The 16,116-nt window shown below is 41.7% G+C and overlaps 1 protein-coding gene across 7 annotated transcripts in view; it reads left to right on the top strand.

Moving 5' to 3' along the window:
* Nucleotides 1-16,116, top strand: part of LOC140476930 (receptor-type tyrosine-protein phosphatase mu-like) — an 887,393-nt gene that overhangs the window by 370,142 nt on the left and 501,135 nt on the right. For all 7 annotated transcript variants that reach the window (XM_072569881.1, XM_072569880.1, XM_072569879.1 and 4 more), the window contains exon 7: nucleotides 15,493-15,786. In XM_072569881.1, coding sequence (XP_072425982.1) covers nucleotides 15,493-15,786 — 294 coding nt within the window. The remainder of the gene's footprint in view (nucleotides 1-15,492; nucleotides 15,787-16,116) is intronic.

Below are 16,116 nucleotides of genomic sequence, written 5' to 3'. Positions count from 1 at the left end.
CCTGCTCCTCGGATGCTGCTTGGCCTGCTGTGTTTTTCCAGCACCACATTTTTCAACTTTGGTACTCCAGCATCTTCAGTCCTCACTTTCTCCTTTCTTGACTAACAGAGGAGGCTCAATGCCAAATTGTCAATTCCTGCTGCTATCTTTTCTGTGCTTGGCTATTCGAGTTCCTTAGCTTACATTGCAGTCCCAGTTGGAGAAGATACGCCAAAGATAAAAAAAAGAGGAAGACAAAGAGAAATCATCTCATCTACTCTTCCCTAATAAGATGTTCAGTAATGTTTCGTCTTTCATTAACACCTGACTTGGAGCAGGGCATACCGTACAAATAGATGATATGCTTCAGAAAAAATTATAAAACATTCTGTTTGTTCATACTCAAAAGATTTAAATGCGCATCTTATGTATAAAATATGTTTTGTGCTGCTAAACAAATTCCTTACTGGGAGCTGTTGGTCATAAAGAGTCAAATGACCTCCAGTGTAATAAGTGTTGAGCAACATTTTCAAATAATCTTTGCTTGGTTAAGTACTGTGTTGATGCATAAAAGTGGATTAAATGCTCAGAAGAAATGGGGACCTTATTTGTTAATTTATTTAGTCAATGATTTCTTGCATTTTGACTGAAAGGTTAAAACTGGGCCCCTTCTAATTTCCTTCATATATTTAACATGCATGGCTTGTCAGAAATGCAAAATAGCTCACTTCATGAATAAACAGTACACTTGGACTGATGAAGAGAAAAGTCCATGTTTAATAGATACATTCTATTTGCTTGACAGTTTGGCGTATTACCAGAATTTGTTTTGTGCAAGAATAACTCTTGAAAAACAAACCGTTAACCTCTCCTGTCAGAGACGGTATAAGGAGGAGATCTTGTTGTTTGGAAGAAGTCCTGAAATAATGGCAAATGCAGAAATTACAGAAACCTAATCATGTTCTTTTGTGTCAATTTTTGTCTTAGAAGAACTCATTCTTCATTCCTGTCAGGTAATTCAATGGAAATGACAATGTCTAATCCAGATTGTAGGACATAACTTGTCAGTTTACTCAAATGCTCACTTATTAATGTTTGACTCTTTGTCTAGTCTTCACTGTAGATTGAATGAAAATTAAATTATAGTACAGCTCAGGATTTATTAGAGATATGGGAAACATGATAGATTATTGCTCGAAAAAAGAGACATACTGTTGAAACTTTGTCAAATGCTCATCAGGACAGAATCACAAGAATACCAAATTTCAACCAAAACCATAATTTATACTGCCCCTTGAGACCTGGTATTCTTGCAATTCTGTTCTGATAAATGCAAATTAAAAAGCATTGACAGTATGCATCTTTTTTTTCAGGAATCTCCTTGATCTGCCCATCCAAGGTTGACTCATTAGTTTTTGTTGTGTTCCTTCCTTTTGACAAATATTTTCAGAGTAGTTGAGAGCCCTTAATATTGCATGCAGAGGAACAGAATGTGTCTGTCTGAGAAGGGAACGGATTAATAGATAAATCAGCCTACTTATTGGGTTCAAGGTAGGTAAAGTTTAAATCAAACTGTAAAGTCACTGATTAAAAAGAAACTTGTGGGGTCAGTCAACTGGGGGATGAATAGAACACCATCTGCACTCCTATGCGACCTCAATTAAACCTGTCAAGCCAGCAGGGAGATTAATGTGATGGAAGAATGGTGAAGAAGATAGTGCACAAGATGGTTTATTATGTCAGACACACTTGATACATACCGAATATTAGGTTATTAAACTGTGGAACAAAAAGCTCTAAGTTCATTCATACTACATGTTTACTATAAATTGGTTTGTGAGGTCTGAACTGGCACTGAAACAATCGTCTAGAAATTACTGGAGTGAGACATCTAGCAGTGAACACTGTAAATTGGATTTTTTTTTTACTTCACCTGTGAGTCCATATTATTTTTGTGCTGAAATTCGTAGACATACAACTTGATAGTGTGCACTGAGGTCAGAAGAGATAGAGTCACCAGATCACAGGACTGCTCTCATACGAGAGATGACTGGTAATGGCTTAACCTGAGGGTCACTAGGTCTCAGGAGAGGGGAAAGGTTGAGGAAGAGAGTCCTTCGCGGTGATCGCAGTCGGTGAACCCATTTTGTTGGCATCACTCTGCACTGCAAACCAGCTGTCCAGCCAACTGAACTAACTGACCCCTACATCAGGGCCTTATGAATATCAACCCAATGTTTCCTTAACCAACAAAATGTAAAAGGGAATAAGCAACGAAACAGTGGAGAAGAGCATAAGGAGAATTCAAGTCTAATTAGATGCAAAAGCATAAGTGAAGATAGGAGCTGAGAGAGCAAATTAAGAGAGAGATACAAAATGTTAGGGAAAAGACAAGTAAGGAAACAAATTTAAATTAAAAACCTTCCAAGACCATCCCTGCAATGCTACAATTGTAATGTGAATGCAGTCTCTTTTCGGTCTGAATCAAACTTGGAAACAGTCAGTTTATTTCGGGTGTCCTGATACTATAACCAGCTGTGTATGTCACTGTGTTTGTCATTTACTGTTCGAAAAATCACTCCACACATTTTTGGGCTGTTAATTGTCCATTCCTGACTGAAGGCCTGTGCCCGAAACATCAATTCTCCTGCTCCTTGGATGCTGCCTGACCTGCTGTGCTTTTCCAGCACCACACTCTCGACTCTGATCTCCAGCATCTGCAGTCCTCACTTTCTCCTAATTGCCCACTGTCAGCAGGACAGAAGGGTTGTTTGTGGGCCTTCCCAGCATGGAGGTAGATGTGAAAAGGTAGTGGTGTACTCACTTGGCACCTTCAGACCTGATTAAATGCCTCTCAGGAGGGCATTACATTCCGGCCAACAGCAGAGCCTTCATATATGCTGAAAGCACCAGCTCTAATTCATCACCACTTCCCCAACATCATCAACATCTCTGATTTATGACAATGTTTATTCAATATCCACACATTATATGGGCTGAGATTTTATCTGGCGTGATGACAGGAAGGTTGAGATTTGTGGCTGATCTCTGCCAGACACAAGCTTCATTCTGGGACAATGCATTCATCCCTGGAATCAGCATGAAGTTGAGCAAGACAACTTGCAATTTTAGGTGTTGTCATTCTGACCACATATGCCCTCCAGCACCAAGTTCTACCATTTGAAGTTGTCTGTGAAGCCTTTGCTCCTTCCTAGTTGTGACAATTGCAATGCTTCTCAGGTTGGCCTCCCATTTAACAGCATCTAAAAGCACCATTGGTTATTAATATCATGATGTCTTCCCCCTTCAATCCCTCTGCTCACTGACCTACACTGGCTCCTGGTTCAACCGTGTCGCTGATTTGAACGGCTTCTCCTGTTTTACAAATCCCTTAATTGCCTCACCCCAGTTATCTCTCTCACCTCATCTAGTCCGGCAAGACTTCGAAAAGAAGATGCTGGAAATCTGAAACGAGCTCAGAATGCTGGAGAAACTCAACAGGTCTGGCAGCATCAGTGGAGAGAAAAATGCAAACCCAATCTCTGCACTCCTCAAATCTTCCTTCCTGTGCTTTCCTGGTTCTAATTCAGTTCACCACAGGTGGCTGTCCCTTATTTTGCTTTGGCACTGAGCTTTAGAACTCTCTTCTTAAATCTCCCTTCCATCTCGCCAACTGTTGTCCTCTAAGATACTCCTTAAAACTTACCTCCGAGAGTAAACCTTTGATGATTCGACTTGCTTTTCTCGTTCTGTGGCTAGGAGTCAGATTGTGTTTCTCTTGGAAGCTGTAATACTGTAGATGCTGGAAATCTGAGCTAAAAGCAGAAAATGCTGCAAATACTCAGCTGGTCAGACATCCTCTGTGCTTACGTTTCTCTTGATGTCACTCTTGTTAAGCAGCTGAGAACATTTTGCCACCTGCATTGCACTGTCAAACTGTACAACGGTAAGTTGTAAACTGTAAATACTGCAATGGCTGTGAGGTTTTGTAACCCTCTGTTTTTATGATGTGGAAAGATAATGATCACATTTTGACTTGGTACTGACCTCTAGTGGCAACAATTGAAGTCTTAATGCAACCTCAGCAGAATTCAGCAAAAAGGGGGGTGATGGCCGAGGGTTCTTGCTCGACTATTAATCCAGAGGTAATGTTCTAGGGACCCATTTTTGAATCTTGTCATGGCAGATGGTGGAATTTCAATTAAATTATGAAAACGCTTCATATCTAACGATTGCCATGAAAACAGGCGTTGATTATTATAAAATCCCATCTAGTTCACTGACGTCCATTAGGGAAGGAAACTGCTGTCCTTCCCTGGTCTGGCCTAAATGTGACTCCAGACCCATTGCAATGTGGTTGACTCTTTACTGGCCGATGGACAATATGACACCCACATCCCTTAGATGTGTAAGAATTTTTTTACCATCTGGAAGCAAGTACATTTTTCGCAATAGGCAACACTGTGGTCAAAGTAATGATGAGGCTAATGGTGCATGCTGCTGTTCTTATGCAAATGGAATAGATCAGATGCATTGTTAAACATTAAAATTTGGGAATTCTTGTCCAAATTGTGGCTCACTGCAATTCGTTTCCGAAAATGGCATTTAATTAATTGGTTCCCAATTCAAATGTATCTATACAGTCATCCTAGGCGCAAGCCAAGTTCACTGTAGAAAGTGACGACTTATCCATTTCAGTCTAAGTATCATTTTTAATGGCAGCTTCTGTCTTACCCTCTGCTAAACAACCTCTCTAGCACTGAAAATTAACATTTACAAGCATGGGGTCACATTCCTTTAGTTTTTAATTGCTGGAGATTTTGCATAATATTTGTCTTTTCATATTTCTTTCCCTTCTGTCTCATTGCTCTACCTCGAAGTAATATCTCTCCTTCTTTGTTATTTCACTCTCTATAGCTGATTTGGCATTGGATTCATTGGTGCCGATTCTGTGCTATTCAATCTTGACTCCTTCATTCTGACTGGAGTTGTTTGCTCTGTTCACTTGGGTCCCAGACGCCCTGCAGAAAGAACCATGGTGCACCCATTTGACAGTTGCAATTGCAAAGTTTCATTCAGTTTAAATGAGCAAAAGTTATTTATTCATGAGTCACAGAAAGTCTCGCCCACTATGTTTGAGAGAATACTCAGTGTATGGAATGCGTATCAGCAATAGAAAGAATTGAACTTGACATTCAAAAACTATTAAAGGCAATAATTTCTTTAAATATTGTATCTTCCAGGACAATTCAAACCAAATGTGTTTAATCAGTACGGAGAAGAGACACAAGTGTGTACACAAACAAATTAGAGAGAAATGGGATTGGTAAAACCATGAAACGTAGGAGCAACCCATCAAATCATTGAAGAGATCATGGCTGATTTGATAAACCTCAACTCCACTTTCCTGCCTTTTTCCTACAATCCTTGATTCCCTTACTGATTAAAGCTCTATGTATCTCAGTTTTAAATATACCTAACCACCCAGTCTTGATAGCCCTCTGTGAGAAAGAATTCCACTTCCCTCTTGAGAGAAGAAATTCCTCTTCATCTCTGTCTTAAATGTACGATCCCTTATTCTGAGATTATGCCCCCTGCTCCTAGACTCTCCCACAAGGGAAATAACCTCTGTCAGCATTTTATATGTTTCAATAAGGTTGCCTCGCATTCTTCTAAATTTGTTTCATAAGACAATCCCTCGATACTTGCTGGCAGCCCAATGAACTTCTCTGGAATGCCTCCAATGCCAATATATCTTTCTTTAAACCTGGGACTCCAAACACAGTACAGTGCCTTGTATGATTTTCACAAAACCTCCTTATTTTATGTGTTCCATTCCCTTTGAAACAACAAAGCATTCCATTTGCCTTCCCTATTACCACTAAGTTCAGATGCTAGTTTTTTTGTTGTTCATGCATGAGAACAACCAAATCTCTCTATTCTGTAGTTTTCTCCAATCTTTCTCCATTTAAATAATATTCAGCTCCTCTATGTTCTCCTGGTGAAAGCCATAACCTTATATTTCCCACATTATGTTCCACAGTGGCATCACTAAATGCATCAGAACATGTTTAATCTAATCAAGGCCCCATTGTCTAACTTCCCAGTTTAAGTTATCCTTTATTGTGGATCTAATGTACATAACTATCATTTCATCTTCAACATGGTGGCTCAGTGGTTAGCATTGTTGCCTCACAGCATCAGGGTCCTAGGTTCAATTCCAGCCTCGGGCAACTGTTTGTGTGGAGTTTGCACATTCTCCCTGTGTCTGCGTGGGTTTCCTCCCACAGTCCAAAGATGTGCAGATCAGGTGAATTGGCCATGTTAAATTGCCCATAGTGTTAGGTGCATTAGTCAGGGTGGGGTGGGTTGCCCTTCGAAGGGTCAGTGTGGACTTGTTGGGCCGAAGGGCCTGTTTCCACACTGTAAGGAATCTAATCTAACCTTTTTCTGTTTACCATTGTCTAGGTTCCCTGTCTCACTAGGTCTTTCTGCTCCACAAACACCTGACAAAGGAGCGGCACTCCGAAAGTTAGTCCTTCCAATTAGACCTGTTGGACTATAACCTTATGTTGTGTGATTTTTAACTTTGTTCACCCCAGTCCAATCCGGCATCTCCAGATTATGTCATTCTGTTGTATTTTTTCCTTATATCCTGGCTTTGTCTAGCTTTTGTTTCTCACCTGGATTTGTAGGACTTCTTCATGTGAATAGCTGGGTCCTTCTCTCATGTGACCCACTCAAACATATCTTAGAGAAGAAGATAAACACAAGACATATATAAAAAGGAACTGAAGTAGGCTGTTCAGCCCTTCAAGCGTACTCTGTCTTTCGATAAGACAATACTCCACTTTAAATATTAACATTAAAGATAACATAACATTAACATAACTTTAAAGATTTACATATTAAAGAACCAAAACCAGCAAACCCATTTGAAAAGATGAAAGATTTAACAATCTAGGTTTGTTCCATATATTATTTCAGCTGCATGACACTGTAATCTTTTGCTATAAATGCTGTGTCTTATGATCCTGTCCCACGCGTCACCTGATGAAGGAGCAGTGTTCCAAAAGTTAGTGCTTCCAAATAAACCTGTTGGACTAGAACATGGTGTTGTGTGACATTTGACTTCGCCCACCCCAGTTCAACACCGGCTCCTCCAAATCTTCACTTTAAATGTTATGATGTTTCCAAGTACGGTTCAAACCAAATGTGATATATCAGTATGGAGAAGAAAAACAATCTTCTGCATGAGTAAATGTAGCGAGAAGTGAGATGTGTTCCCATGAGGTTCATGAGAATAGTCCCAGCAATGAAAAACTTAACATTTGAGGTCTCTGCTCTGTGGACTTTAGAAGGATGGGGGTGGGATGTGGGATCTAGATTAGATTCTCTACAGTGTGGAAACACGCCGTCGGCCCAACAAGTCCACACTGCTCCTCTGAAGAGAAACCCACCCCCCCTATATTTGCCCCTGACTAATGCACCTAACACTACAGGCAATTTAGCATGGCCAATTCACCTAACCTGCACATCTTTAGATTGTGGGAGGAAACCAGAGCACCCAGAGGAAACCCACGCAGACACAGGGAGAATGTGCAAACTCCACACAGACAGATGGGAATCGAACCCAGGACCCTGTTGCAATGAGGCAGCAGTGCTAACCACTGAGCCACCGTGCTGTCCAGCTAATTGAAAGATATGGAAAACTGAATGGCCTGGAAAGAGTGGATGTTGGGAAGATGTTTCCTTTATTAGGAGAGGCTTGGGTCTGAGGGCACACTCTTAGAGTAAAAGGAAGACCTTTTAGAATGGAGATAGGGAAAGCTTCTTCAGCCAGAGAGTGGGAAATCTATGAAATTCATTGCCACAGAAGGTTGTGGAGGTCAGGTCATTGAGTATAGTTAAGTCAGAGTAAGGTGGGTTTTTGGTTGTCAAAGGGATCGAGGGTTAAGGGAAGAAAGGGGTTGAGAAACGTATTAGCTATGATTGAATGACGGAGTAGACTCAATGGGCTGAATAGTCTAATTTCTGCTCCTATGTCTTGTGGTCTTATTGGTAAGCTCGTAAAACATAGGATCAGAAGTAGACCACTCAGCCCATCGTGTTTGCTCTGCCATTCAAAGAGATGAGGTCATGCCTGATCTAATTGGGGCCTCAAATCTCTTTTCCTGCCTCCCCAAATTATACACACAAACTCTATGTATCTAGAATAAGATTTGCACACAATGCCTACTTTATACTATGGAATGAACTGCATGAGCAGTGTTTCCGTGATTCTGTTTTGTGGCATTGTGAATTTTTTTGGCACAGCAGTGCCTTAATCAGTGCTGTAACATTAAGATATAATGTGTTTAATATTAACCTGAACAATTGGGAAATTAAGAATATTTTAGCAGTGTGGTCATACATAAACATTTTAGCTTATTATATTCTTCAAATTTTTCTTTTAGGTCAATATTAGTTTGCCATTCCAGTGGTTTCCTGCTATTTTTAATAAAGTTCGATTTGATAACATCACCCAGAGAATAAATCTCCAACTTTCAATATTAATAGTGCAAAAATGTAATTATTTCAAAACCTCTCTTCTCAAAGCTATTAAAATCCTGAAGTCACTGAAGGAATAGGTAATAATTTATTTTCATTAACACCAACTTTTCTCACTCATGACAAAAATCGGAAGTGGCATTAAGCTGCATTGTAAAAATGTGATCTGTGTTATGTGGGGGATAAAAAGGTCGAATTTGGGTTGTGTATAAATTCGCATGTATTCAGCAGTCAGTCTCAGCCGTCATGTGCCACTGTGTTCTGTTTAACTGCTCAATGGGCAGGGTACCCTGATCCAAAATAAGTCACAATTTCATAACTCTCCAAGTAGCATTGCTATTCTCTCTCAACAGCGTTCAGTCTCCTCTACCAGATAAATGGCTGGAGCTCACCTTTCTTGCAAGTAGTTTACCGTACAAATCAAATCCTAGCCTCGAGGGGCGGAAGCTAATAAAACAAAGTCTACTTCAAATTGTTGCAGTGTTCAGAATTAATTGATGTAACTGTTAACCTTGGCCGCCTTTTGCACAGGATCTGATTTGCATCCTAATAGGTCATCCAACAGCAGTGGATTTCTTGGATGATTGGACTGAAGTAGGAATCCCTTGCGTTCTATACACTACATAGTATATGATTGCTGAACGATCATGAGGATATTTACTTGACGTGCTATCTTTTTCTTGCCTTGTAACAATTTAATCTGCACACTTGTATAGGAAATAATTACCATAGCTTCCAATGGTGTTAAGATGATTCTAATTTCATGATAAGCATCTCACCAGCTGCTCAGATTACTGTTTTAATGCTACTTGGTGCATTTTAAAATTACATTTGCTCAAGTTTACAAAATGGATGGCATTTGTTTTCATACAATGCCAAGGAAAATCAAAACTGGATATGGGCTCTGTGCAGATTCTCAAAGGCACAGGATTCATAGAGGCTTAGCCATAAAATTTGATTTTTAAAAGCATCATCTGATGGTTATTGAGTTTTAATGTAATGCTGCCGCTGCACGTACTTAGTTTTCTGTTTTGATGTGTACTGCTTTTGCTGAAAATACCTGGCAGGAGCTTTAGTCAGTCACTACTGGAACATGGTTGGCGTGGACTGGCTGAACCAAAGGACCTGTTTCCATGCTGTATGCCTCTATGACTATGACTCTATTGTTCCCCATGCACATAACACGAATAGACCACTCGAATGTGCTCTGCCATTTAGTAAGATCACAGCTGGTCTGTTGAATCTATATTCCCACCTAACACCTCCCCCCTCAATAACCTCTGTTTTAAAAGTGCTCAAAGGCTTTGTTTCCACCTCTATTTGAGTTCTGAAGACTCTGTGCGAGCAAATGTTGTTTCATCTCTGATTTACATCCTTGTTTCAAAACAGTGACTTCTAGTTCAAGGTTCTCCCAAAGAGGAAACATCCTTTCCACAACCACCCAGTAATAACCTCCAGGATCTCAGGATCCATGGTATGATGGTGGCTTCACTTTCCCTGCGGCATGGACATGTTGGATACCATACTGTTGTTGTTTCGCATAATGAGAATACTGACTGCTGCTGTCCCCATTTGCTGGAAGTTGGTAGTTGTAAATTCCATCTTTTGGCTCTAAATTTCACTCTTTCCCATTATATGGTGTTGGGATCTGCATACTTGCTTTATTCTTTTGGAGAATATATATGGCCATTGTTAGTTCAGTGGTTGAATTTCCTTTGTAGGTTCCCTTGACAATTAGGGAAGTTTTCCCCACAGTCACTGGGACCCTTGGCAGCAGGACCTGCCCTGTTAAGGATGGCACATGAGTTTTCCATCAAAAGACCAGTAGTTGCAAAACCCTGAGCAATCCCATCCAGAGAAATGGACAGGAGGTTGGGAGGAGACTCAATGTGGAGACTCCCTCCCAATCCATCAAAATAACTACTGGTGATGGAAAAGGATGGACAGCTTCTGATTGGAAGGGAAATCCCTCTGTTTGATGGCGTGGGGCCATGCTGTGCTCCCTGCAACTTCCAGTTTGGGAGATGTGGTCTCTGGCTTTGAAGGCTCATAACCTGCTGCAGGAACACCGCCTGCACTAGGCTTCCCCTTTGGATAAATACCTTGTAATCTCTAAATGGGCTTTTAATTGGTTAAACTGGCAGCTTGCCACATTACAGTGGGCAGCACATCCATATTCCAATATGCCTGAAGTACATTCCTCACAGCAGGAAAGCACCAGGGAGTCACCTTGACCTGGTTTCCTTGTATTTTTCCAGTATCTTTACCCCCAAGTCCACTACTCAGGGCTGGAAAAATCTTGGGCTTAAATTCCCATAATTGATTCCATGGTCCTAATTATTGTTCTCAAATGAACACAGTCCACTTGATAGCTTAGGTTTAATGTCTCTTTTCAAATAATGTCTCATTTGTGCGGTGTGAAATGTGTGATTTCTTTATTTTAGTATCACCTATTTTGCATTTTTGGATTTTCAACTGGCGACTTGTGGATTTTCCGTGTCTATGAAGGGGTTTAATGATTCACTCATAAGCATTTCCGTAGCCATCGTGACTTTTCTTTTCTTAAAAAGCTACATGAAAAAGAGAGAAGGAGAGAGACTTCATGGAGGCTAGTGATGTTTTTTTAATAGGCTTTTTATGAATAACCAGAATAAATGTGGATATGATTAGGCTCCAGTTAGAAGATTCTAGAATTTTGTTTCTGGCTCAGAATAAACACCCATAGATTGAAGAGAGACTTTTTGAGTTGTCAGTGTTGCAAAGGTTTTTGGCTAAAGCCTGAGGTGTAAACTATTTGCTCCTAAAGAAGGGAGATAGTTCAGAACTGCTCTAAAATAGATTACTTCAATGGAACAGCATTTCCATTTTAAAGTTCTAGTCCAGAAGTGTTATAGAGTCATAGAGATGTACAACATGGAAACAGACCCGTTGGTCCTACTTGTCCATGCTGACCAGATATCCCAACCCAATCTAGTCCCACCTGCCAGTACCCGACCCATATCCCTTCAAGCCCTTCCTATTCATATACCCATCCAGATGCCTTTTAAATGTTGCAATTGTACCAGCCTCCACCACTTCCTCTGGCAACTCATTCCATACACGTACCACTCTCTGAGTGAAAAAGTTGCCCTTAGGTCTTTTTTATATCTTTCCCCCCTCACCCTAAACCTATGCCCTGTAGTTCTGGACTCCCCGACCCCAGGGAAAATACATTGTCTATTTATCCTATCCATGCCCCTCATGATTTTGTAAACCTCTATAAGATAACCCATCAGCCTCTGACACTCCAGGGAAAACAGCCCCAACCTGTTCAGCCTCTCCCTATAGCTCAAAGCCTCGAACCCTGGCAACATCCTTGTAAATCTTTTCTGAACCCTTTCAAGTTTCACAACATCTTTCCGATAAGAAGGAGACCGTACAGCCGCAACATGACCTCCCAACTCCTGTACTCAATACTCTGACCAATAAAGGAAAGCATACCAAACACCTTTTTCACTGTCCTATCTACCTGCAACTCCACTTTCAAGGAGCTATGAACCTGCAGTCCAAGGCCTCTTTGTTCAGCAACATTCCCTAGGACCTTAGCATTAAGTGTATAAGTCCATAAGTGTTTGGTTAAAACTCTGAAGGAATTATTTGAAGCTGAGAAAATCTGAGCTCAGTTATATGAAGATTCTAGAAGACGCTGCCAGATTCTCAAGACTGAGAGTTGAAGCCCCATATTGATTAGGCCCTATAGATGTGAGAGAAAAGGGAATTCTCTCTAGTGAAAACTGTAAGGAGTGCTAGAATTAGAATTCTGACAGTTTGGAAACAGCCCAACACCTACCCTCCAAAGAGTAACCCACCCAGGCCTATTCCCCTACCCTATATTTACCCCTGACTAATGCACCTAATCTACACATCCCTGAACACTATGGGCAATTTAGCATGGCCAATTCACCTAACCTGCACGTCTTTGAATTATGGGAGGAAACCGGAGCACACTAAGGAAACCCATGCACACACTGGGAGAATGTGCAAACTCCACACGGACAGTCACCCGAGGCTGGGATTGAACCCAGGTCCCTGGCACTGTGAGGTAGCAGTGCGAACCACTGAGCCCACTGCTGTTGGGATTAATGGGATTGTATTTTACCCATGTATTTGGGAAAATTTAAACAGTGAAGCATCAAACATTGGAGCAGGAATAGGCCATTCAGCCGTTTGAACCTGTTCTGCCATTTGATACTATCATGTCTGATCATCCAACTCAGTATCATATTACCACTATCTCCTTATACCCTTTTTTCCCTTTAGCCCTGAGAACTACATTGAACTCCATTAAATTAAAATGAATAACTAAGGATGAGGCTTATCAAGAAGTGATTTTCATTCTCAGTTCTGAAGAAGAGTCACTGGACCTGAAATGTTAACTCTGCTTTGTCTCCACAGATGTGGCCAGACCTGAGTTTTTCCAGCAATTTCTGTTTTTAGATTAGATTACTTACAGTGTGGAAACAGGCCCTTCGGCCTAACAAGTCCACACCGACCCACCGAAGAGCAACCCACCCAGATGCATTCCTCTACATTACACAACGGGCAATTTAGCATGGCCAATTCACCTAATCTGCACATTTTGGACTGCTTTCTCCCCTTGTTTCACTTTTCTTTCCAATGTTAAATGGAAGATGGCGGCCTATGTAAAGATGAGCCGTGAAGGTTCAATTGGGGCGATTGAGAGTTATAAGGTAGCCAGGAAGGACCTGAAGAGAGAGCTAAGAGCAGCAAGGAGGGGACATGAAAGGTCCTTAGTTGGTGGGATTAGGGAAAATCCTAAGGCTTTCTATAGGTATGTCAGGAATAAAAGAATGACTAGGGTAGGAATAGGTCCAGTCAAGGATAGTAGTGGGAAGTTGCGTGTGGAGGCTGAAGAGATTGGGGAGACACTGAATGAATACTTTTCATCAGTATTCACTCAGGAACAGGACATTGTTGCCGATGTGAATACTGAGTCACAATTAAGTAGAATGGATGGCTTTGAGGTATGTAGGGAAGAGGTGTTGGAAATTCTGGAAAGGGTGAAAATAGATAAGTCCCCTGGGCCTGATGGCATTTATCCTAGGATTCTCTGGGAAGCAAGGGAGGAGATTGCAGAGCCATTGGCCTTGATTTTTATGTCCTTGTTGTCTACAGCAATAGTGCCAGAAGACTGGAGGATGGCAAATGTGGTTCCCTTGTTCAAGAAGGGGAGTAGGGATAACCCTAGTAACTATAGGCTGGTGAGTCTCACTTCTGTTGTGGGCAAAGATTAGAGAGAATTGTAAGGGATAGGATTTATGAACATCTGGATAGGAATAATGTGATCAAGGATAGTCAGCATGGTTTTGTGAAGGGCAGGTCATGCCTCACAAACCTTATTGAATTCTTTGAGAAGGTGACTAAGGAGGTGGACGAGGGGAAAGCGGTAGATGTGGTGTATATGGATTTTAGTAAGGCATTTGATAAGGTTCCCCATGGTAGGCAACTGCAAAGAATACAGAGATATGGCATTGAGGGTGAGTTGGAGGTTTGGATTAGGAATTGGCTGGCTGGAAGAAGACAGAGGGTAGTAGTTGATGGTAAATGTTCATCTTGGAGTGCCGTTACTAGCGTGTTCCGCAAGGATCTGTTTGGGACCATTGCTGTTTGTCATTTTTATAAATGACCTGGAGGAGGGGTTAGAAGGTTGGGTGAGCAAGTTTGCGGATGATACAAAAGTCGGAGGAGTTGTTGACAGTGAGGAAGGATGTGGCAGGTTACAGCGGGATATAGGTAAGCTGCAGAGCTGGGCAGAAAGATGGCAAATGGAGTTCAATGTGGGTAAGTGTGAGGTGATTCACTTTGGTAAGAGTAACAAAAAGATGGGGTACTGGGCTAATGGTTGGATGCTTGGTAGTGTGGATGAGCAGAGGGATCTTGGTGTCCATGTACACAGATCTTTGAAAGTTGCCACCCAGGTAAATAGTGCGGTGAAGAAGGCATATGGCGTACTGGCTTTTATTGGTAGAGTAATTGAGTTCCGGAGTCCTGAGGTCATGTTGCAGTTGTATAAGACTCTGGTGCGGCCGCATCTGGAGTATTGTGTGCAGTTTTGGTCGCCATACTATAGGAAGGATGTGGAGGCACTGGAACGGGTGCAGAGGAGGTTTACCAGGATGTTGCCTGGTATGTTCGGAAGATCGTATGAGGAAAGGCTGAGGCACTTGGGGTTGTTTTCATTGGAGAAAAGAAGGTTTAGGGGTGACTTGATAGAGGTGTACAAGATGATTAGGGGTTTAGATAGGGTTGACCGTGAGAACCTTTTTCCACGTATGGAGTCAGCTATTACAAGGGGGCATAGCTTTAAATTAAGGGGTGGTAGGTATAGGACAGATGTTAGGGGTAGATTCTTTACTCAGCTAGTCGTGAGTTCATGGAATGCCCTGCCAGTAGCAGTGGTGGACTCTCCCTCGTTATGGGCATTTAAACGGGCATTGGATAGGCATATGGAGGATAGTGGGCTAGTGTAGGTTAGGTGGGCTTGGATCGGCGCAACATCGAGGGCCAAAGGGCTTGTACTGCACTGTATTCTTCTATGTTCTATGTTCTATGTTCTAATTTGTCACTACATTTCCTGCAGACATTTTCTCAATTGGTCTGTTCAGAAATGATATGGTGCAGAGCAGGTGGGAACTTGAATCTGGGTCTGCTGACTCAGAGGTAGGGACAATACCACTGTCTCACAAGACTCCTCAATCAGGCAGTGGTTCCTTGGGGAAGGGACATGAAACAAAAAAAAAGACATTCTTGACAACCACTTTAAAACAAAGACAAGTCCAGTCGATTGCATTAGGCACAGCTCAACGTGTGAGATGGGGTCTGCTACTTTTGAAGTCCATATCTGTACACTCACTCATGAGACATGTGTAGAAGGCCTTATGCTGTTAAACTTTTCTTTCACAGATCCGCCGACTCCAATAGCTCCTCCTCAGCTCAATTCTGTCGGGGCGACATATTTATGGATCCAGCTGAATGCCAACTCCATTAGTGGCGATGGCCCCATCATCCAGCGGGACATTGATTACCGCAGCACAAGTGGGAGCTGGACAGATATACAGCCAGTGGACAGCCATCAATACAAAATTGGCCATTTGGACCCTGACACTGAGTATGAAATCCGAGTACTTCTCACCCGCCCTGGGGAAGGTGGAAGGGGAGCTCCTGGCCCTCCTCTCATAATGAGAACAAAGTGTGGAGGTAAGACCAGTGGTCAAAGGTGAAATCTGATGATGAACTTGGCAATCAGATGAGGAAAACTGTCATCATGTCAATTTGTCTTTGGTTCAGGCATGAGGTCAGGATCAATCTTCTGCTTTCTAATCTAATACTGAGTAAATACTTTCATTAAGTTCTTCTCCTGGTTCAATATTTAGATGATTGAGTCGTACAGAGCTGGTGGAGTCTGAGGTTTGGTTAAATACAGAGTTGGCTGGATACAGGTGGCAACACATAGTTGGCATTGCCGCCCCTGGACTAGTGTGCCACCTGCAGAGTGTAAAGCAAACAGACAGCTTCTCAGTTTTGCAG

The sequence above is a fragment of the Chiloscyllium punctatum genome, chromosome 5 (assembly GCF_047496795.1).
Source record: "Chiloscyllium punctatum isolate Juve2018m chromosome 5, sChiPun1.3, whole genome shotgun sequence".
Taxonomy (NCBI): Eukaryota; Metazoa; Chordata; class Chondrichthyes; order Orectolobiformes; family Hemiscylliidae; genus Chiloscyllium; species Chiloscyllium punctatum.
The sequence above is the reverse complement of the archived record's forward strand: the minus strand, read 5'-3'. Positions and strand labels throughout refer to the sequence as shown.